We start from the raw sequence: 25,517 nt of genomic DNA, 5'->3' as shown, positions 1-25,517 counted from the left end.
TTTCTTCATTCTAAAATAATTGTAGGTACAAAGATAAAGATTATTAGATTAAGGAATTATAAAGTAAATTATACATAAATTTGTGACAATATTTTGTTATTGAGCCTTTGTTAAAATTTAAGAAATATTTCCTACATGAATTTGGAAAATAATATTGAAGCCCAAAAATTAGCTCACAGCAGTCAATTGCCACAACCACAGGAATGAACGTCCCAAACCTCACACTATCTCGGGAAATTTGCACTTTTAGGGATAATATTCCTGAAATATAATGCCATGAAGTCCTAACAAAAAATCTTAGTGTGAAATACAATAGAGTTAGTTGAATCAGGCAAGTATTTCAGTTTCTTGTATATTTAACCTAAGAAAATATCACTGATGACAAAGATACATATTACACAACTTGTCTAATACAGTATTTATAAATAATTACGAGATTATTCCTTTCAAATCCACGATACATTTAAACTCAATGAAACTCTGACACACTTTACACTTTTTTTTCTTCGGTGTTATGAGCCTTAATGCGGAGTGGCCACTTCAGTGTAACACTACTGCTGTCTGTCGCACCACAAGCTTCATAGGTCTTGGCTGAAATAACAGGTACTGATTGACCATACACTGGTCTTCTTTTATTTTCATTTTGTGAACCGACATTCTACACTCGGATGTAAATTTGTTCTGTTCACAACTAAGTGAAGGTAAAGCTGGCTCTCTTACCAGGATATAACAGTAAAACAAGAAACAGACACTAAACAAGAGTGTCAAGCTGTACACCATCCTCTCCACCCAGTGTAATGTTGAAACCTCTAGTCTGACAGTATGCTGACAGCTCTAGTCTGACAGTATGCTGACAGCTCTAGTCTGACAGTAAGCTGACAGCTCTAGTCTGACAGGAAGCTGACAGCTCTGGTCTGACAGGAAGCTGACAGTTCTGGTCTGACAGGAAGCTGACAGTTCTGGTCTGACAGGAAGCTGACAGTTTTGGTCTGACAGGAAGCTGACAGCTCTGGTCTGACAGTTCTTGTCTCTCAGGAACCTGACAGCTGTGGGAGGAATTTAGATGGCTGTTATTGGTGTATCAAGTTAACCCAGGTACAGTATATTATGGTGGTTGTGGGTAAGTACAGTACTTGAACTACACACAGTGTAGCAACATTTAACAATGATAACTAATTCACTGAGAATCATTGTTACATAAAATAAACACAAATCGACCATTCCCAGGCACACAATAAAACCTTCCTGATATTCACAATTTAAAAGACATAAGTTATTTCAACTATAAATGAATCAAACCATTAAAAACCTCCCGATCCATCACAATACTGATGTCACTAATATCAATATTTTTTCTTTATATTCTATTTTCTTTGTGTATTCATAGACACTAATTGCAGTTCAGTGTTGCAACAGCCAAGTTTTGTGATGACAGTCACAGTCATCAGAATCAGTAATAAATCAAGTCCAAGGTAATGCACATAAATTGCAGTTATTTACGCAAGTCCAGAACAAAGACACTTCCATCTGATGCAGATGCTCCCACTTTGTCTCCCCGAGAGTTCCAACACACCTCAAATATGCCTCCAGTTCCTTTGTAGCTGTGGACGAGTTGTCCCGACTGTAAAATAAACAACGCATTAATATTACAAGTGGCTGGCAGAGAGCAAGAAAATCTTGTGAGAATTACTGCAGAATAAATGTTACTGGGTCTCTTGTTTACTGAAGAGAGTTACCTGCCTCTCAACCAGGTGTAGGTTACACCCTATAGCTAACATTACACAGCCTCTGTGTAGTAATAACTATCATAATATAGTCTTCATTACAGTATACATATTTGAAAATGCAATAAAGTGCAAGATATATAACAACAGTGTACATCATCAAGAGTGTCACTCCCTTCTTATAAATATTTTCCTGCCGTGCACAGCATTTAAATCCTGAGCTGGTGCAGTACTGCCAAGCCTATTGGCTCCCAGTCCTATTACAGTACAGTGATCCCTCGGTTAACGAGCGCCTCGGTTAACGAGATTTCGGTTAACGATTTACATTCCATAAGATTCTTAGCTTCGGTTAACGAGCAATCCCTCGATTAACTGAGTTTTTTACAAGCCGACCTCAACATGTTTTCGCTTGCATTTGCCGGTCCACCAGCTGTAGTATTAGTCCGCCAATACAGTAATCGGTTTTAGGGCTTAAATTCCTTACTATTTTAGTAAATATCAAGAAGTTTATACTATTAAATAATTTTAAAAGTTTAATATTAACATTTTGTAGTCATTTTAACAAATATTGAACATAATTGAAGGTAAAGAAACTAGTTTCTGGCGCGCCATCCAGCCTGTTAACACACAAACAGGCTTTAGTCTCTCTCTCTCTTTTCAGTGGAGGTAACATATTGCTTGAGACTCTCTTCAACTAAACGCTTTTTTTCTGTGTTTCCAAACAAATTATTGGTCATTTTCAAATGTATTTTACATATTGACAATATATAATGCAGTGCAGTGTTGATTTAAAGAAAATAATCTTGAATTACACCAAGAGAACTAAAATTTTATGGGTGAAATAGCACCATGGGGTGACTTCTCTTCAACCCCAATACCTTCTCTTCTTCCTTCTCCTCCACCCTAATTCTAATTCCCATCATCATCATCATCATCCAGGAGCCTTCTACATACACACCTCAAAGTAAGTGTACTTTTCTACCTTTTGTGTTGAATTTAGGCAATTTTTGGTGAGCTGGAACCAATTACCCAAAAACCCATTGAAAAAATGGTTTCGGTTAACGAGCAACCTACTGTAACGGATTGTGCTCGTTAACCGAGGGACCACTGTACTTCCGGTCAGTCTTGCAGCCATGTATATACAGGATACATAATGAACTTATTTTCTTCATGCAAATAAAATTATTAATAATATGTATGTAGCAACATAACACATGAAAGAAAAAGTATTTATGAAATAAACACAAGGCTGTATTTTGCTACACGTGGCACACTCAAGGTCAGGGGAGGTATTTTCCGTCCCTCTCGGTTCATTTTACTAATGTTATTCACTTATATTGTAGTACTTAGGTTACTATAACAATACACAGTGTAGAGGGGAGGAAGGAAGTGTGTAGGAGGGCGGGAGAAGTGTGGGAGGGAGGGAGCAGTGTAGGAGGGAGGGAGCAGTGTGGGAGGGAGGGAGCAGTGTGGGAGGAGAGCAGTGTGGGGAAGGAGGGAGTAGTGTGAGAGGGAGGAGCAGTGTGGGAGGAGAGCAGTGTGGGAGAGAGAGCAGTGTGGGAAGGGAGAAGTGTGAGAGGGAGGGAGAGTGTGGGAGGAGGAGAGTGTGGGGAGGGAGGAGCAGTGTGGGGAGGGAGGGAGTGTGGGAGGGAGGAAGCAGTGTGGGAGGGAGGGGGCAGTGTGGGAGGGAGAGAGCAGTGTGGGAGAGGGAGGGAGCAGTGTGGGAGGGAGGGAGCAGTGTGGGAGGGAGGGGGAGCAGTGTGGGAGGAGAAGCAGTGTGGGAGGGAGGAGCAGTGGGAGGGAGGAGCAGTGTGGGAGGAGGAGGAGCAGTGTGGGAGGAGGGAGGAGCAGTGTAGGAGGAGGAGCAGTGTAGGAGGGAGGAGCAGTGTGGGAGGGAGGGAGCAGTGTAGGAGGGAGGGCAGTGTGGGAGAGGAGGGAGCAGTGTGGGAGGAGGAGCATTGGCAGGAGGGAGGAGCAGTGTAGGAGGGAGGGGCAGTGTGGGAGGGAGGAGCAGTGTAGGAGGGAGGGAGCAGTGTAGGAGGGAGGAGCAGTGTGGGAGGGAGGGCAGTGTGGGGAGGAGGAGCATTGTGGGAGGGAGGGAGCGGTGTGGGAGGAGGGCAGTGTGGGAGGAGGAGCAGTGTAGGAGGGAGGCAGTGTGGGAGGAGGAGCAGTGTGGGAGGGAGACAGTGTGGGAGGGCATTGTAGGAGGAGGAGCAGTGTAGGAGGGAGGGGGAGCAGTGTGGGGAGGAGCATTGTAGGAGGGAGGAGCAGTGTGGGAGGAGGGCAGTGTAGGAGGGAGGGGCAGTGTGGGAGGGAGGGGGCAGTGTGGGGAGGGAGGGGGCAGTGTGGGAGGAGGAGCAGTGTGGGAGGGAGGGAGCAGTGTAGGAGGGAGGGAGCAGTGTAGGAGGGAGGGAGCAGTGTAGGAGGGAGGGAGCAGTGTAGGAGGGAGGGAGCAGTGTAGGAGGGAGGGAGAAGTGTAGGAGGGAGGAGCAGTGTGGGAGGGAGGGAGAAGTGTAGGAGGGAGGAGCAGTGTGGGAGGGAGGGGGGCTCATCTCTGCTACTGGATGCATTGTTTGTATAGGTAAATCCTAAGTATGTAGGTGGTGTGACTATTATTAGAACCAAAAAGGTGCTTTGATGCTCCCATGAGCCAATGAAAATTAGTTCATTTACTGCACTTCAACCTTCCATAAGCCACGAGTGGAGCGCTTGTTCACCTCTTGACATCCTTCTCAGCATTTCACTCACACACACATTACTGTTCTCTCCATGACTATTTTTGGGGATAATTTCCATCTTTGTTCAGCCAGGTATTAATGACAAATCTGTGGTGTAATGTTTTGTAAGCCTTGTACATAGTTATTGACAATAATCTTAAAACAAAAAGTAAGTGTGTGTGTGTGTGTGTGACAGAGAGGAAATACCACACAGTATAGGTATAAACATAATATGTCTTCCATAAGTAAACACCTCCACAGTATTTCTTGTTCACTGTTTGTTGTGTACCATGACAAGCCTGTAGACTGTTTGAAAGCTTCCCACTTAAACTGAGATTACGTACCTGAGTTGACCATATGTGGACACATTTATCAAAGCTCCCAGATGCTAGGAACTTGCCATCAGGAGAAAAGGCCACAGAATATACTGGTTCGGAGTGTCTAGTAAGGGTGTGTATGCAGGCTCCACGCTCCACATCCCACAGCCGTACAGTAGAGTCAAATGAAGCACTGTTAATCAATGAAGACTCAGTATGAGTATTAAGTGGAGACTAGGATGGGATATCTACACAACAATGAATTTGATGGTGGTGCAGTGATGGCAACAATGGTGGTTATGATGTAATATTATGATAATGTATGGTATGGGATGGTAACAATAAGAGTGATAGCATCTACCTGAAAGACCTGTTGGCCATGGTTCACCTCTACCTCCCATTCATCAGCTAATTTCTCTACACACACACAATAATACAGATAAAATAAAGAATTGTCTGAAGGACAAACACATTAAGGGAATATACATTCTTTGTACACAAGTAAAAATGCACCCCCCTCCCCGTCCGCAAATGTTATTCGCGTCCACCTTGAGAACCTAACCCCCACGAATTTGGAGGCCACCCTGTATTTTCAATATAACTGAATCAATGCCGAGTGCATTTTCATTTTAATGTATTAATAAAGGAGTCTTTTCTTAACATTACTAATCAGGGGAAATGTGGGGTTAAAAGAACAGATGGAAACCTAACCTAACCGAACCTAACCTAACCAGGTTACTGCACCCTGCATTGATTCATCTTGCTTTGGTTATAAATATGGACACCTGTCCCAGATTATATCTACATCTTGTATGCAATTGTTCTTCCTCTATGAATTTCTTAGTTATCTTATAAAAACACAGCCACATTGTAACACAGTGGCATAAATCATTATAATTTGATTGGAATTATAGAAACAAAAGTAACTTATGATGTGCAAGGATAGATTTCCCTCCTCCGTAAAAACTTGTCGAGACATAGTTGCCGCCATAATCTTGTAAACATTACTCTCGATGATGATTGGCTGTTGTAATGGTGTAAATGAAACATGATTGCCTGGAATTTCATTGTTCGATTCCTTGCTTGGAACTGAAGAAAATGCAACAGCTTACCCGATCTGGGGTTGAAGCTGATGTTCTGCATATGGGTAATCCACTGTAGGAAATCTCAGATCAAGGAACCCTGATTCACCCGCTTGAGCCGAGCTGAAATCCCAGGCATATCTAAGGAGGCGGCGCCAACCTGAGCTGACATCTGTTGGAGTGTCTGGGACTCAGAAATGGGTTCTGAAGTTACCTTGACTGAAGAACTGTCTATCTCCAGAGACTCTGAGGACCTTTGGTGGCATTTTGCTGAAATTTTTGTAGTACCAGGATGGCTGGATGGAGGAAAGATGAAGAGTAGCAGATGTGCCCGCCTCATCCATGTGAACCTCAGCCACTATGAGAGAAGAACGAGGATTGGTGGTATAGAGTTGGGTGTGGGAGCTGAACTTAATAGAAGTACAGATGATTCTTGGGGCATTGTCATAGCAACAGTTAACCAAGCCTTGTGGTCAGGACAGAACCTGTGCATAGGTATCCCCATGACTTGAGACATATTTCAGTGCTGTACTTCTGGCTTCAGCAAAGCTCACTTTGTCTCTTGTGTGGATCTTCAGTACAGGTTTCTCTTTCTCAATTCAGAGCCGGTCACATTCACTATAAGAGGCCAGGTGCACCTCACTACAGAGGCCAGGTGCACCTCACTACAGAGGCCAGAGGTGCACCTCACTACAGAGGCTAGAGGTGCACCTCACTACAGTGAAAACAACAGATCAGACCCAGACATTTGTGACCCTCACCACAGTAAGACCCTGCTCTAACTTACAACAAGTGTGGCTGACACGGCCATACATCTGACAATGGCAGCATCGTCTAGGGTTTGGGATGTATGGTTTCACCTTAATGGAGATCCAGGCAACTGTGATAAGAGGCTGGAATTTCAAAACAGTCAAATGTCAATAACAGAGTTGGTGGAGGATTAAGAATGTCATTTTCTTGCTTGCAAAACCTAACCACTTTTGGTCTTGGAGCTCCTCCAGAAAGTGCTCAGTCTACAATTCTGTTAAGTGCAAATAAAGTTTGCCAAGGCAGGGGCAGAGTATGGAAGAAATGGAGAGACTTTTAAGTACAGTCTGCGCGGAATGTGAGATCGTGTGCTGAAAAAATATGCATATTTACGATTATGTTATATAAATAAAGTCAAGTAACACTTACCACTTCAACTAATACTTTGTGGTGTTTCCTCTGCGCTTCACAGTCTTTTAGCCTTTGAGGAACACTGTCAGCAAGGTTTTGCAAGAGGTCAGGTGGCAAGTTAGCCCAGGTATCCTTGATGGCTGCCTCTAGCTTCGGGATTGATAATGTGTCAGCGTCGCGCAGACGACGTTTAACAATGAACCACAAATTTTCCACTGGTTTAAGATCTGAGCTACTGCCAGGCCAGTCATTAAAGAAAGGTACCTCACAGTCTTTGAGCCACTGTATGACACTTTTAGCAGTGTGGCATGGGGCACCGTCCTGCATGAAAAGGCTTGCCTTAGCTTTATCAAATGATTCAGGTAAGAAATCATTGAGCAGTTCAAGATAGTTGTACTGATTCTTCATCTGGTTCTTAGGGAGGATTACTAGTTCACCAACACCATAATATGTAAAGGAAGCCCAAACCATAAGCGAGGCAGGGTGCTTAACAGTCTTTACAGTGTATTGTGGGAGGCGCGCGTCTGAGTGGGGCGGGCGGTACACCCTCCCTCCATTACTCCCAGTCACAGAAAACGTACCCTCGTCGGACCACAATACACTCCTCCATGTCTCTAAATCTCACACTTCATATTTCTTGCAAAATTTCACTCTATTTTCCTTGTCTCTTTGTCAACAGAGGTTTACGGCGGGCATGAAAGCTCTTAAATCCCAGGTCATCGTGCAGGGCTTGTTGAACACAACACAACGAGATGTGACTCAGAAGACGGGGGTTTCTCTCTTTCACTTCACGTGCTGTGAGTGAGGGATTGGACCGAACTTGTCGAGAAATAACCTTAAGTGTCCGTGGAGACAATAATTTAGGCCTCCCAGAGTTAGGTAATGGAGCTGGTAACTCGTCCTCTCCAAGGTCACGGAAACGTTTGACAAGATTTTGAACAACTCGTAATGCCAAACCAGTCTGAGCCGAAATTTCTCTCAGTATATGGTTCGCTTTGTACAATGCAATCACTGCTGCAATATCGTCTCTTGTAGTAACCCTCCTGGACATCTCTGATGGCTAGTATGTCGGGTTAATGCACCTTAAACTAGACAAAACACGGCCACATGGTGCGGGAAACAGCCCAATAAATCTTCCCCTCACAGTTGCCAGAGGCGCACTGACTACAAGCTGTGACGTGTTCTCAGTTGCCAAATGTCACCACTTGCCAGAAAACCAAGCATTTTGACATCTCGCATCCCAGGACAGCCTTCACAACATATGATCTTATTTTTGCGAGAACTTAGTTCGTCGGCCCTATCGAGGTTTTAATATTCCGCGCAGACTGTATATAGACTGAAGACAAAAATCTGAAGCATACTCATTGAGCTCTCTTATTGTTCAAACAAAACAGTGTTATCTCCACCGCCCCATAACCATTAACTTTTGAGGAAGACATCCCAGAGAATACCTACACTGAGGATTAACCATGTACTCTAGTACAGTACTTGAAGCTCATTCCTTGTAATTACTCTTCATTAACAGGATGCCAATGTTTATTGTTCATCTTAAGTTATGTAACATATAGCCATAACATACAGGCAGTCTTTAGACAAGATACATCAAAAAAAGTTAGTTCATGTAATTGACAAAATATAGCATAATTACCTGGCAAGGATGAGGTTCATACTTGGGTTATTAGTACCAGGTCCAGTTGGTGACCATTTGATGGTGTAGATCTCTTTACTGTGCGCTTGTAGGTCGTAACACATGTATCCTGACCAAATCTGTAATAAAACACTTCTCTTAAATAATATGTTTTAGCAAGTCTTAACATTATAAAATCATAGTTACAAGAGGTAACAAGTCCTAACTACTGCATAGTTACTAGGGTGTGTCAATTTAGGGGGTGAACTGGCTAAATTGAAAATCGAGTAATTTGGTAGCAATTTATTGTAGTCTTTAAGCATGCAAAACAATATTCTGGCATAAATTTTTTTTTATAATAAGTCCTACCTACATCAAATGGATTTTTAAATGTACATATTTGTGAATTTATAACATAACCAGCGTTTGCACACATGTTACTGTTTCAAGTTTCAAATTATTATATTTTATTATCTGTAGTCTATTTGAAAGTAACCAATGCCTTCATACTCTCTTTGCTTTGGTTTCTTGTCATCAGTAGTCTGCTTGCTATTTGTGCTTTGATGTAACCTTCTCGCCTCTCGTGGCTGTAAACATGGCCCGCTGCTTCTGTGACCATTTTCACACATCTCTCAACACTTTGAGTGTGGGAAGGCCACTTCGGCACCTGCATTGGAGTCTCTTTAAGGTTTCTCAATTCTTGGCTAGTTAGACTTGTTGTCAATGGTGGCTCTAAGACTTCCAAACTCAAGTCAACCAATTCTGACAATTTGGTGGCATTGACGTTTATTGGGGGAACTTTTCTTGAATGAAGCGAACAGTCTCCCAACTGGTCGTCATCTATTAGCGTTCCTCTAATCTTTAGAATGACTTCTACAGCCTCGGTTCGGAGATTGGTACATTGACTGCAAAGCATTGCTTGCAAAACTGCTTCTGATCGAGCATACCAAGCGGACCTTCTTGCCACAGGTAACACGATGTCCCTCACTACCTTCCTCTGTGTTCTTACTAGCTGCAATTGAAACAAAAGGTGATTGGGCCCATCCACCCACATAGGATTAAGTTTCACACTAAACCACTGGGGAAGATAAACTCCAATAATAAATTCAACAATTAACCTCCAATTCTTCAGCACTTTGCCCTTCAATTCGTGTTTGGAAATCCAAATCCTGCAGAAACGAAGAGCTGTAGTTAACCAACGGCTGTGACTGACAGGTCCAATCTCCAAGAGAGCCAATGACTGAGGCACTTCTCCTGATCTTATTGCTTGGGCAATACGATAAGCATAGGATTGATCTGTGCTGAGATCTTTGATGACTCCTTCAGACAACGCCGGAAGGGGAGGGCCAACTTCGACCTTTGGAAAGGTTGTATTTATTTCTAGTTGTGTTGCTTCATCCAGCATGATGCCAAGGGGACCTGACCACTTGTTGGTGCTCTTTGTAGGACCATCAAGTTCCTGGATGAGATGACGAAGAGGTAGCTCGCCTGTATGTAAATCACATACAATCCAAACAAGTCTTCTTCCTAGTTTTTTCTCTAAATGCGTCATTACACCCCCTGCCATCCGGTGTTCACTGCAGTTGAATCTCCACCAACAGCCTGCAGTGAACTGCCAAGTCCTCTCTCCTGAACCCAACATAAAATATGATCAACAATGACCTCTGCATGTTTCTTCCCTTCTACTTCAGTTTCGGGAGCAAAGTGAAACAAAAACCGACCACCAGGCTCAGAACAGACAGAGTAGTGTTCTTCTTTGATGAGACCTGGAAACTTTCTGTTCACTCCCTCTACTTCTAGCAAAACTTTTGTGTCATCTATTCTTCCATCAAACAAAAGACAGGAGAGCCCTCCCTCGCTTAAATCTTTTTCATGCTGATCAGATATTTCCTTCATTATTTTTTCTTGTGCTCTTCTAATTTTATTATGATCTATCACCAAAGATACATCCTCTCGGCTGATGAGGCCTGCATCTATCCAAGCGGCAGTTGCAATTTCTGCAGCCTCACGAAGTCCAGCATGGTGGCGAATACTAGCTAAAGCAATGTTTGAAATATTTCTTGTGTTGTATTTCATTTTCTTTGGTAAAGGTTCAGATGGCTCTTTGGAACTATCATCTGATGTTGCTTCCTGTTCATCAGAAGAACTATCAAAGAAGTGATAAACATCTTGACACAGCTCTTCCTCTCTTTGGATGGCTTCTTCACTCTTCATTTTCTTCTTTTGTTCCCTCTCTCGGATTTGTTCTCTCTTCTTGGCATTAGCAATCTGCTTCTTTGTTTCTGAATAATCTATTGAACCCATTTGCATACTTCCTTGGCCTTCTGCCTTTGTCCTCTGTGCCTTTATAAATTCAAGCTCTAAAACAGGGATCTTCTTTTCACGAGGACAACCACAATCAATGTGGGAATTATTTTCTCTCTTACCTGAGTGAGAACAGTTGGATTCAGAACATAATTGTATGGAGCACTTGCAGGTCAAAATGTCAAACAGAGTATCAAGTGTGTGCAGAAATTCATTTTTCCTGGCCAAGTTTCCTTTACCAAGTGATGTTTCAACTGCTTTGTGCCATAATTTCGTTAGTTTTAGCTCAATAGTTCGACACTGATTAATCACAGGTGGTTTGAATAGTGCATTAGCTTTTGTCCATTGATGCAGAAGAGGGACTATCATGTCATTTATGAGTTCTTTATCTGTATAGTTCCTTCTGTCCTTTGCATTTTTTTCTCGAAGGAGTAACCCTAATCTTAGCATGTCTCTCACTGTTGGAAGTTCTGATACAGGAAGCTCCTTCCCTTTACCAACTAGCAGGCTCAAGTGGGTTGACAACTGACTTCTTGTCTTCAATTTTGACATCTTCACACTATCTGACAAATAGAAAAATATTTCAATGTTTCATAATTCAATTGTTGTTTCAAAAAATATCAATTTGTTTATCAAAAATGCTGTAACAGAAATAACATAATAATTTCTTAGAACATAATGTTTTATACAATGATATAAGTAACTGCGACAATCAATATGCCCTACTTACAATAATTAAAATGTAGAATTCGTCTGGTAGAGTAGGTGCAAGTGCAATGAGAGCAAACCACCGTCTATGATATCTAGAAGGAGAGTGAGCCGGGCGCCTTATCCTCACGCTTGGTACAAGTCAAAACAAGAATTAAACTGTCCCACACGGAGAGCCTGTTCATGTTCATGTTCTGACATGCATATTGTACACAAGCTATAGAACCATAAAATACTCCATAATCCATATGCTTACATGAGATTAGTTAATATCAAGTGAATAATTCAAATCAAGTCTCATTAATTTGTTGAAATACTGATATTTGAAACTTTAAGGTATAATTGATGTAGGTGAGGGTTATTTCAATTCATTTTTGTTTGCTAATCTCAAGTTTAGACATAAAGAGGCACAATATTTTGACTACCAAATTTGATTTTTAACATGTTGACAAAATTGACACACCCTAATAGTTACCTTTATAAACAAACTGTCCCAACTACATGCAATTTTCAAATTTACTCACATGGGAACCTCTATTACTACTGTAATTTTTTTTCCCAATCAAATATTCAAAGTTCGCAACTGAGGCTGTAGTGAACCAGGGTCAGCACACTTGGTGAGCAGGTTCCCACTGTGACCCAGAAAGCTCAGTTGGTTGGTTTCCATTTCAATAATGTACCAATTTCAAGCAAATTTAGTTATGAAAAGTCTGTTTGGTAATGAAAAATATGGTTTAGTAATGATATATATATAATTCAGAAATTTTGATGGGATATTTAGAGTCTGTTATTATTCAGGATCTGGATATAATGGACTTTAGGCTGCAATGAACCGGCCTTCCCCCAATTAGCTTGTTATATCGGGGGTTTGTTGTAATTAAATTAAAAAACTATTTTTGTATTAAAATAATTGTGTTTAGTTAAATAAATACAGTATACAGCTCCTCCCCGACTTACGAACTACTTGACTTACGACCACCAGGACATACGACCGCCTCAATCGTACCAAAATTTTGTCAAATTACGTATTTTCGAGTCCCAACGTCAGTGATTGCGCTGTGTACTGACAAAATTTTCGTTTGTAATTCACTTTAAATGGCTGGCAAGCTTAAAAGTGAGAGTTTTGTGGTGCTGAGAAGAAAAAGAGACACCCATTTTAGATTTTCTATGTATTATTTAAGCATTTTCGACTTACGACCTGGATTTGGGTCCCTAACCCCGTCGTAAGCCGGGGAGGAGCTCTATTATTTTTTTTTTTTTTTACTAGATTTCAAATGGAGGGATTTTGGGGGCCATCAGGCCATGAACAAAAATTTATTCACAGGACTATCTGTTCTCTACACAACTTAACAAATAAAAGATTTTTAAACAAAATATTTCAACACGGTGTAATGATGGGGATTTTAATCTTTTATAAACGAGATAATTATTTGATCTCACCTTGAGAGTCATGTCGTCAGAACACGAAGCAAGAAGATTACCCTGTGGGTCCCACTTGATGGCGTTGACTTCATTGGTGTGTCCCTGGAAGGATTTTATTGGCTTATCCTGACCCAGCTGACAAACATGTATGCACTGGTCAGTAGAACAACTGGCAAATGATGTGTTTGTTTGCCAATCTACATCTAAGGCGGGAGCCGAGTGGAAGGCAAACTGTTGCGTGCAGTGTCCTGAGGATGCATCCCAGATGATCGTAGTCTGAGATGATAAAATACGTGACTTATTAGTAAGCGACAAAAAGTATAATAGAAACATTGCCTGCAAAAAAAAATATATATATATTGTACAGCAAACCCTTGTTTCTTGTGGGTTTGCCATTCAATGTTTTGACTATTCACAGTAAGCAGATCGTGGACCATTCACGATCCTCTGTGGAAGAACTGTAAGTCACCCCAACATGCACCCATAGTGTCTCCTCTCAACCATTGTCTGCACCGTGGCATCTCTCTGTTGTGCTCCAAACTCTTGTGTTTTAGGTGTGAAACTGTCCTTAAAAGACTGCCAAGTTCTAGTGATGCTACAGCAGTGACACACAAAAGGCACAAGTCAGTGATGACTCTTACCAAGAAAGTTCAATTATTAGAGAAGTTAAAGGAAGGAATGAGCGCCGCCATGCTTGGCCGGTCGATTAATGCGAACGAATCCACAATACTGGATGACGGGTTTGAACAATTACCACCAACTTGAGAACAGTTCTCTGTACTGTATAAATGTTTTCTTACCTCAAGAAATAAGTTTTTCTTTATATTTTATGATTTTTTCCATGGGTGAAACTAAATCTGTCTAAGATGTAAACACTGGTGCTGCTGAGTCACTTTAAAGATAATAAAACACATTTTAATTATCCAGAAATAATATCTTCTACAAACTTAGTTCATTATATCTTTGTCTGCTTTATTACTCACAATATGATACTTACACCAGTCAGTGACAATGGATTACATTTATCAATGTTTACTCAAAGTGCTGTTAATGTTTCTTATTTGTGCTGTGTACGCGCTGTGCACAACAGCCTGTAAGGTTATACAATATTATTTTCTTATTTTGTATTTATTTATTTTTTTTTTTACGGGGAACAGCCCACCCGGGTACAGGTCATTGACCCACAACATGCCAGTATGCTTCAAACATTTCCTGTACAGTAGTCTATCACCAAAGAACTTTACAGTAAGCGACAATATCTGAGTTTAATTGGTGTTCCAAAAATTATTTGGAAAAAAAAGTATCACAAAAATAATACTGTATCACAATAAACTTATTCCTTCCCATGATCTGGGTCCCTATGTAAGATAACAACATACAGGCATCCCCACGTTATGGAACTCTGCATTACAAAAACCAGAGTTACAGAAATTCGTGCTTACAGAATTTGAAAATTATGACCAAAAATATTGGGAACAGCTCCCCCCACACACACAAAAAAGAGGGGGGGAGGGAGGAAACAATTTATAACCAAAATTTTGACCGGAATTGGTCAAATTTATTGTGTGTAGATTCTAGGTGGTAGCTACAAGACACTTACGGACCGACAACAATAGCAACGGTTTTGGTCAGTTTATTCATTCACCACTCTGTTAAATTTTGCCCCTGTGTTTAGGACTGTATTACTGGGTATTCCTATTCAAGATGAGTGGAAAGAGGCCATGAAGCGCACGCAAGTGGTAGTGAAAGATCACGTAGAGGAGTGACGTTAAGAAATAAAACTTGATGTGCTGAGGAGGTTTGATGGGGGAGAAAAACTCAGCTACGTCGCCAAAAGCTGCTACTCCTTTAACTGCCTGTACATTGTACTTTCATCAAAGTGATGTGATACTTAATATGGAATGCCTCCTGAGTGTGTGGATTGAGGATCAAACTAAACAAAATGTGTCATAAACACTTTGATCATTCAGGAAAAAGCAAAAAGTTTGTATGATGATTTAGTTAAGGAACAAGGTGCAAATTCTGATGCTCAACTTTTTCATGCCAGTAAAGGTGGTTTGAAAGGTAAAAAAATGCCTAAATTTGCATAATATTAAGATGGTCACTGAAGCAGCCAGTGCTGATACTGAAGCTGCAAAACTGAAGGCAATTATTGAAACAGATGGCTACACGCCAGAACAAGTGTACAATGTCAATGAAACTGGCCTGTTTTGGAAGCACATGCCTGCCAGGACATTTATTTCAAGCAAAGAATAGTCAGCACCAGGATACAAGGCTTCAAATGGTCATCTAATGCTTCTGTTGCAAGGTAATGCTGCTGGAGTTATGAAGTTAAAGCCCTTGCTTGTGCACCACTCTGAAAATCCCAAAGGCTGTCAAGGGCTACACCAAACCAAACCTAAACTAACAGTGATATGACGTTCTAATAGGAAGGCATGAATGACTGCCAGCCTGTTCCAAGATTGGTTCACAAATTATTTTTTCCAGTAGTAGAAAGGTACAGTGACAGTAGAAATATTTCCAGCAAGGCTCTACTCCTGTTAGATAATGCTTCCAGCCACCAAATTAACCTAAATCAACTTTCTACAAATGTCAGAGTGGAATATATGCCCAAGAACACAACTGCCTTGTTACAGCCAATGGGACAACGTGTGAGTGCCAGCTTTAAGGCCTACTATTTACATAGAACATTTAAACAACTCATAGTAGCAATTGACTAGGAGGATCAACAATCAGTCAGGGATTTTTGGAAGAATTTAACATCATGAACACTGTGGAAAACGTTGCCGAATCCTGGGACGAGCTGAAAATAACAACAATGAATGATGTGTGGAAAAAGATCTGGCCAGAATACATCCATGACTTTCAAGGTTATCTCCAAATTGAAACAGCAAATGAAGTTCAATAAGAAATTGTAAAACTGGTAAATGGTGCAGGGATTGAGGAAGTGGATCAAGATGGTGTGGTTGAGTTGCTAGAGTCACACAGAGAAGATCTGTCCAGTGAGGATGTGATGTTGATGGAACAGGAGCAAGCTGCTGGCTAAATGGTTTAGTCTTATGGAGGAACTTTAAAAATCTTTGCTACTAATGATCCCAATCATGAATGTAGCCTCAAATTGACAAGAAACAAGGAGAACCTCCTCGGTGGCTACGAGAAGCTGTACAATGATAAAATGCACCGTCAACACTAAACAATTTAGACAAATTTTTTGCCCCAAGACCACAGCCTGCAGCAACTGAGGCAGATGATGATGATATGCAGGGGGAGGCAGGAGTGACCCACTGTCTCCCTCCCAGTAACTCCAAGTGCACCACCTCACCTCACCTCACTCAGCACTAAACACCATTTCTGGTAAGTTAAATGTGCATGTTTTGTGCATTTAATACGTTACATCATGAATGAATCTTTGAATGCGTTTAAAAATGTCTATTTTTTCCAGAGGAATGCCCCTCAACTTATATAATGGGAGTCAATGAGAAAACTTGTTCTGCATTATGGAATTTTGCAACAAGGAAAAATTTTAAGGAACAGAATCCTTCTGTAATCTGTGGATGCCTGTACAGGAATACCCCGATAACTAACTCATATACGGACTAGGAAAAATTGTTGGTTAGTGAATCAACGGTTATCAAGACAATTAATCCCATAAGAACATAACATATTCAGGGTGTTAAGGACCGGCCACCCTCCAAAACTCCCATCTACCCTTGATATATCTCTGTACTGTACACTGTCAAGCAAGAAAATAAACCAAACATAATAAGCCTTAAATAAGTAATGTAAAGCATAAATTGAGACTATCATTTACCTGTGTTGAGGATGGTAGAGATGGTCTAGGGTGACAAGTTCAAGTCTCTACCACTCTTTGGTGGTTCATTCTTATTATGCCTTATTACATCACATCAAGCTGCCCAGCACAAGAGGAACTATCACTGGGGTGTTTAAGTATGACTGAGTGATACACTAAGTCAGAAATAACAAAAAAACACAAAGTCAGAGACACACAGTAAGTGTAAACAAAAACAAAGATGGCGGAATGAGTCAGAGGCAGTGTTTAACACGCCTCTGGTGGCAAGAATTTGCACCACACCAGCTCTGCCGATCGTTGGATCTCCAGGGTATCTACAAAACTTGCGGGGTATTTTCCCTATATGTAATCGGCGGTTGTGCCAATCGGCGGTCAACGGGAGTGTCGGTTATCGGGTGTCACTTATATATCCTAAAATCAGTTATTTCACCAATTTGCTAAAAACTTGAGGGGCTTTTACATATCAGGGGACATGAAATTGCTGAACATTTTTGGGGGTTACTGTACACAAACTCCCTATTTAGAGATTCCTTGTAACCTAAGACACACTGTGCATAAAATGTTCAACTTGTTATCTCGGCAATTTGTGAATTTCTACACCTTTAATATCATTATTTAGCATTTTCCTTGACCCAACCCACATCTATACAGTACAGTACAGTAATGTATTCAAAGAGCCAAGACAGTAGGCAGATAGACAGTATGGGTATAGCTCAGGTGGCAGTGTAGTGTTCAGGGTTCCTAACCAACCCAAGGCAGATGTTCAGTCTTGGGCCCAGCAAGATTATGTAGGCTGGTGTTGGCCTCTCCAGTCATGTTCCTGGACCAGCTCACCCAAGGGTTACACAAACTGAGAGCAACAGTTGGAGGACAGATGGTACAACTTCTTCACAACAAAACACTCATTATTCATAGGACTTAAACATTCTCAAAATGGGACCATAACTGATCACAAATAAATTTCTTATAACTTTAGCTTTTAAATAAATATAATATTATTTGAACCAATCATTCTCAACCATCTCTGGTAGGTGACATTGACTACTAATAAAACACTCAACACCTGACAACAGTATTACCACAAGAGGCACTACTAAAATCAGAAATGTTTGAGACTAAAGAAATTTTGGGTTAACTGAAGGTTAAATTAATACAGTACAGTATACTATAATATGAATAAACAAAGTAGCACACTAAGTGAAGAGAGCTTTCCTTATTTACCTCTGCAGCCAGCTACAATACTTGGCAGCTCAGTCAACAAGCAGGTGTGTGGCAAATTAACAGAGTACTGTAGTTAAATATGTCACACTTAATGTTTACTCATATCTTTAAGTTTCCACATTATTGATGTTTGGACTTTTGAAGAGCAGCTGCAGTTTATAAGTTTCTTTAGCACCTACTGTACTGTACAAGCTTTAGTACTGTACTAACAAGACCGGGAGATAATGACCAAGTGTGGTGGACTGAATGACTAGAAGACACATACAAATTTACATGTGTACATACAGCCACATGTAGCCACACTTACACACATGTATAGCCAAACTTACACACACACACACACACACACGTGTAGCCACACTTACACACATGTATAGCCAAACTTTTACACACACACACACACACACACGTGTAGCCACACTTACACACACACGCATACATGTGAAGCCACACACAAACACATATGTAGCCACACACACACACGCGTAGCCACACTTACACACACACACATGTGCCAGCGACCCCAAGTGCCAGAAACAAGGACACGCGGTGTTTACGATTGACAAATGTTAACAGATGTCCACCAGTGTCAGTGGCCCTCAAAGTGCCGCCAGTGAGTTTATGGCCACGGGAAAAAACACTTCCGTCCATCCACAACAACAGATATCAACAGATGGCCACCAATCACTTACTCCCGGCGCTCCCTGTACCATCTAAAGCGTGGGAACGGTTATCCTGATGGCAGTGTTATCGCTCGACTCGAGTCACTGAACATATTCGATGCGTGCAGCCGGTGACAGGGGCGTCACAAACAAAAGCCCACTAGGACCACAACCTCCACTAGGAAACCAGACACCCACCCCTGACAGACAGTACCATTACACTGAAGTCCCATGGATATGGTATGATCTCCCGCCTTGATCGCTCTCCGACGTCACATCCCTAGCTAACAAGTTTGACGAGCTGGCAACCACAGTTCGGTCAGTCGCTGCCAACGTCGTAGCCATATGTGAGGCTTGGCAAATTGTTCCTGAAACGTGTCATATTGAGGGATGCCAACTCTTTCATCACCTTCGTTCACATAGACGCGGAGGGGGCGTTGCCCTCTTCTGTCAAGATGACCTACGCCCGTCACGCCTGGATATTCAAGTCCCAGCAGATGTGGAGGCATTATGGGGGCGTGTTGTGCCACGTGCCCACCCGCGCCACACTGCTTCTATCATAATCTGTGTGTCATACCATCAGCCTCGCTCACCCACCAGACACTCTTATTAATCACCTCATTACCACCTCAGAGTTAGGAACCCATGTGTCAAGCTAGTATTATGCAGGGATTACAATGAAATTGACACCACTGATATCCAGGACCAGTTGTTACTATCACAAGTTGTGAACTTCCCCACACACGGTCAAAATACCCTTGACCTTATCTAACCAATGCCTCCTATAGGGTGTAGCACACACTTATCAGTGCTCTGGTCCCCTGCTGCCACTCCCACTCAAGTACAGAGACCCTACATCAAGACCTACAGGCCGATTACTGACTCTGCAGTGCGTCTCTTCGGGCAGTGGATAGTTCACCATCCCTGGACTGAAGTACTTAATGTGGATGACGTGGACACCAAATGGATAAATTATACCAACACTACCACAGACTCTTACCACCACTTCTTCCCCGAGAAGTCCGTCAGATCACACCCAGCTGACTTGCCCTGGATCACACCTCGGATCAAAAGACTTATGCAACAGAGAGACGGCGCCTTTTATCTCAATGACCACAACCGCTACAGGTCTCTTTGCAGCCGATAGATATAAGAATAGCACCACCCCATCTATTGTTAAAATAATAAACAACTCCTGATTTATGCTCTCTCTCTCTCTCTGGAAACATGTCAACAATTCCACCATTGGGATCAGTGTCAACAATTCTGCTCCCGACTATACCGCCCTCCAAGATTTATTGAAGTCTCCAAAACTGGGCCACCAATAACCACTTCACCAGACTCACCATCAACCATACCAAGAGCCATGGTTATGCACATCAACCTCCCCTCCGACATTGTCCCACCCCCTTCCATTGCTTTAGGCCCCAACACACTCCAGGTTGTAGATTCCACTAAGCTCCTCGGCGTCACCATACACAACAAACTAAATTGGAAAACACACGTCAGTGAACTTGTCAAATCCTCCAGTGTCCGTCTCCACCTCCTCCGCCAAGTCCCTCGGAGTTCCTGCCCCCGAGCTCCTCAGTGTTTACTCAACATTCATACTTCCCAAGCTCACCTATGCCTCCCCTGCCTGGTCTTCCTCCCTAAATGCCACACAACGTAAACACCTAGAAAAACTGCAGAAGAGGGCACGCGAGATTATTCTCTCCCCTTCCTACTCCACATATCAAGAAGCGCTCAACACACTGACCCTCTCAGCTCTCTCTGACCATCACCACGACCTCATCTGTAAATTTGGTGAGAAGCTTCTGCACCATCCTCGACACCGGCTCCTACTACCACCTGAGGTCCCTCGTCCGAGAATTGCTGTTCGACACCACAACTGCATCAAGTCTATACGAGCACGAACTGATTACTATAAGAAAAGCCCAGTCCCAACCATTGTAAAAAATATCAATAACTTGTAATCAACCAGTGTATTCACACCCAGTCAATCTTACCTTTTTGCACTGTCACTGTGTTGAGATGCCCCGTGGTTTGAGCTTCTCCCCACCTAGTTATTATATATCATATTTGTATCACTTAAGTTACTTGTACAGTATATTATTGGTCAATCAACTGACCCATTCCCCAGTTATGTAACTACAGTGATCCCTCGGTTAACGAGCGCCTCGGTTAACGAGATTTCAGTTAACGATTTACCTTCCATAAGATTCTTAACTTCGGTTAACGAGCAATCCCTCGATTAACGAGTTTTTTACGAGCCGACTTCAACATGTTTTCGCTTGCATTTGGCGGTCCACCAGCTGTAGTATTAGTCCGCCAATACAGTAATCGGTTTTAGGGCTTAAATTCCTTACTATTTTAGTAAATATCAAGAAGTTTATACTATTCAATAATTTTAAAAGTTTAATATTAACTTTTTTAGTCATTTTAACAATTACTGAACATAATTGAAGGTAAAGAAACTAGTTTCTGGCGCGCCATCCAGCCTGTTAACACACCAGACAGGCGTTAGTCTCTCTCTCTTTTCAGTGGAGGTAACATATTGCTTGAGATTCTCTTCAACTAAACGCTTTTTTTCTGTGTTTCCAAGCAAATTATTGGTCATTTTGAAATTTATTTTACATATTGACAATATATAATGCAGTGCAGTATTGATTTAAAGAAAATAATCTTGAATTACACCAAGAGAACTAAAATTTTATGGGTGAAATGGCGCCATGGGGTGACTTCTCTTCCACCCCAATGCCTTCTCTTCTCCCTTCTCCTCCACCCCCATTCTAATTCCCATCATCATCATCATCATCATCCAGGAGCCTTCTACATACACACCTCAAAGTAAGTTTACTTTTCTACCTTTTTTGTTGAATTTAGGCAATTTTCGGTGAGCTGGAACCAATTACCCAAAAACCCATTGAAATAACGGTTTCGGTTAACGAGTTTTTCGGTTAACGAGCAACCTGTTGGAACGGATTGTGCTCGTTAACCGAGGGACCACTGTATATATTTTCAGCCTTCCGGCTGCCATGCTCTTTCAATAAACTGTTAATTATTACACCCCCCGACCACTGGAAGGTAAGACCTATGGGGCGCCCAGTCCTGCTGCGGAGCTGCCCCTCGACCTACCATTTCCCAAGTCCCTCTCCTCAATCCATCCTCACCACCAGGATATCAACATAATCTTGCCAAAAGTGATAATTTCGTTTTTGAAAGAAGTGGAATCAGTGATGAACAGTGTTTAAGCCAGTAAATTTTGCACCAGACAGTACCAGTGTGAGCTGTGACCCATCAGTGAGATCCACACTCAGAGATCAGCACCCTTGGGAACCCACCACCATCTCCCTGACCAGGCAGTGTTAATCAGTCCACCCTGGGAACAACCGTTGGTTGGCTTTACACCTGACCATAACACAACACCACTTTGCAGAGAGGGAGGTACTGTGACACCACACCACACCACCCAGCATCTCCATGACCACATGAGGTCCTTCATGTCACACAGTAGGACATGAGACCAGCCCCGGCCATCAACTGTAAACTATAATTCGTATGTTCAATTCGTGTTCCTTCTCCTTTTAATAATGAAAGCTTTTGTTAAACAACCCACCTATAGGTAGAAGGTAGATAGGCAGCTACCAAACAGGGAGGTACTACCGCCTGGGAAGATAATGGAAGCATAATGTGTTGTCTAATGGTAGACCCTGCTGCCATATGGCGCCACAAAAATTGTGACCAAGTCCCAGGTTGCTGATCTGACTTTCTGCCTCATTTACACACAATTGCAGGGTCTCAACAGTTTCTCTTATATACCATTGACAACACAACATACATATATTGTTTCTCACTCTTTGATCTTTTTGGATTTATGTATTTCTTTATGGTTCTTTATTATTATTATTATTATTATTACTTATTTTTGCCCCCTAGGCCCTAAAAAAAAAAATGTGCTAGTATGTATGTCCAATGTATATTTTCAGCCTTCGGGCTGCTTAACTTTTTCAATAAAACGTTAATTGTTATTATTATTATTATTACAGTATTATTATTGTTATTGTTATTATCTCTCTCTCACGCACGCACACAAAAGTAAAGTATCAGTGTGTTAAAAAAATGTCAGTTACCTTGTCAACTCCAGCACTCAAGATATAGTTGCCTTTTTTATTCCACTTTAGTGCAAAAATAGGACCTTTATGCTGGCCCAAGGTCGACGCTAACCGGCCGTCGGTCATCCAGATTCTTGCATAGCCGTCGTAGGATCCAGTTGCTAGCAGAGTTCCATCACACTTGAATAAACGATCATAACAGATTTTACAAGAAAGCTGTAGAAGAAGCTATCTGACACATTCTAAACTTGAGATGAAGGTCTTAGTTAAGTTTAAAGAGTGACATAAAGCCTTCCCTCTGACCTGTTAGAATAGAATGCCAATTAAATTCATGACTTGTTCTCCTATATGATACGACACTGTATAGTAAATATTGATTACAGTATAACAGTGATGATTGAGGACAAGTAAGTGTTAAACCACATTTAACTTGTACAAGCTGACCACAACCTTAACAACAAGATGAAGGATGACTGAACAGTAGAGGTTAACAATAAACACTAACAAAAGGGTGGACACAAACACACTTCAACTTGGCCTAAATCCTAGATCACTCCTTTATGAGGTGAGCAGGACATTATGAAGAGAGCAGAACATTATGAGGTGAGCAGAACATTATGAAGAGAGCAGGACATTATGAAGAGAGCAGAACATTATGAAGAGAGCAGGACATTATGAAGAGAGCAGGACATTATGAAGAGAGCAGGACATTATGAAGAGAGCTGGACATTATGAAGAGAGCAGGACATTATGAAGAGAGCAGGACATTATGAGGAGAGCTGGACATTATGAGGAGAGCAGGACATTATGAAGAGAGCAGGACATTATGAAGAGAGCTGGACATTATGAAGAGAGCAGGACATTATGAAGAGCTGGACATTATGAAGAGAGCAGGACATTATAAAGTGAGCAGGACATTATAGAGAAAGGACAATATGAGGAAGCAGGACATTATGGAGAGCAGGACTATGAGAGAGCAGGACATTATAGAAGGGCAGACATTATATGAAGTGAGCAGGACATTATGAGGAGAGCAGGACATTATGAGGGAGAGCAGGACATTATGAAGAGAGCAGGACATGAGAGGAAACAGGACATTGAGGGAGAGCAGGACATTATGAAGAGCAGGACATTATGAAGAGGCAGGACATTATGAAGAGAGCTGGACATTATGAAGGAGCTGGACATTATGAAGTGAGCAGGACATTATGGGGAGAGCAGGACATTATGAAGAGAGCAGGACATTATGAAGGAGCAGGACATTATGAAGAGGTTGGACAATATGAAGAGCAGAACATTATAAAGTGGAGACGGACATTATGGGAGGCAGGACATTATAGGAGAGCAGAACATATGAAGAGAGCAGGACATTATGAGGAGAGCAGGACATTATGAAGAGCAGGACATTATGAAGAGAGCAGGACATTATGAAGAGAGCAGGACATTATAAAGAGAGCTGGACATTATGAAGAGAGCAGGACATGAGGAGGCAGGACATTATGAAGAGGCAGGACATTATGAGGAGAGCAGGACATTATGAAGAGACCAGGACATTATGAAGAGCTGGACATTATGAGAGAGCTGGACATTATGAAGTGAGCAGGACATGATGGAAGAGCAGGACATGATGAGAAGAGCGGGACAGTATGAGGAGAGCAGGACATGATAAGAGAGCTGGACATAGGAGAGCGGACTTTTGGGAGCAGGACAGATGGGGAGCAGGACATATGAAGAGGAACGGACATGATGAAGCAGAACATTATGAAGAGCTGGACATTATGGAAGAGCAGGACATTATGAGGAGGCAGGACATGATAGGAGGAGCAGGACATTATGAAGAGCAGGACATGATGAGAGAGCAGAACAAAGCGGACATTATGAAGAAAAAGGAGCAGGACATTATGAAGAGAGCAGGACATGATGAAGAGGCAGGACATGGAGGCAGGACATGCATGAAGACGGACATGATGGAAGAGCTGGACATTATGAGGAGGCAGGACATGAGGAGGAGCAGGACATTGAGGACAGAGGGACATAGAAACAGAACATATGAAAGAGACTATGAACAACATTATGAAGAGAGCAGGACATTATGAAGAGCAGAACATATGAGAGAGCAGGACATTATGAGGTGAGCTGGACATTATGAAGAAGAGCAGGACATTATGAAGAAGAGCAGGACATATAAGGAGGCAGGACATTATGAAGAGAGCAGGACATTATGAGAGAGCAGGACATTAATGAAGAGAGCAGGACATTATGAAGAGAGCAAGAGAGAGAGCAGGACATTATGAAGAGAGCAGGACATTATGAAGAGAGCAGGACATTATGAAGAGAAGAAACAAGAGAGCAGACAAGAAGAGAGCAGGACAAGTAAGAGAGCAGGACATTATGAAGAGCAGGACATTATGAAGAGAGCAGAACATTATGAAGAGAGCAGGACACATGAGGAGAGCAGACATTGAAGAGAGCAGAAAGAGAGCAGGACATTGATGAAGAGAGCAGGACATTATGAAGAGAAGGGACAAGAAACAAGAGCAGGACATTGAAGAGAGCAGGACATGAAGAGAGCAGGACATTATGAAGAGAGCAGTGACATTATGAAGAGCAGGACATTATGAAGAGAGCAGAACATTGAGAATGGACATAAAG

The 25,517-nt window shown here is 41.9% G+C and overlaps 1 protein-coding gene across 1 annotated transcript; it reads right to left on the bottom strand.

Annotated features, from left to right (window-relative positions):
• Positions 1 to 23,081, bottom strand: LOC121854062 (F-box-like/WD repeat-containing protein ebi; the record flags this gene model as incomplete). The annotated part of the gene is made up of 5 exons (XM_042348452.1): positions 1 to 1,621; positions 4,786 to 4,951; positions 8,647 to 8,765; positions 13,078 to 13,335; positions 22,884 to 23,081. Coding segments are annotated over 5 exons (870 nt in total), but the record flags the coding sequence as incomplete, so codon positions are not given.
• Positions 23,082 to 25,517: the final 2,436 nt, after the last annotated feature.

Source organism: Homarus americanus, unplaced genomic scaffold (assembly GCF_018991925.1).
Source record: "Homarus americanus isolate GMGI-L3 unplaced genomic scaffold, GMGI_Hamer_2.0 scaffold37666, whole genome shotgun sequence".
Lineage (NCBI taxonomy): Eukaryota > Metazoa > Arthropoda > Malacostraca > Decapoda > Nephropidae > Homarus > Homarus americanus.
Note: the sequence above shows the minus strand (reverse complement) of the source record. Positions and strands in the feature narration are given on the sequence as shown.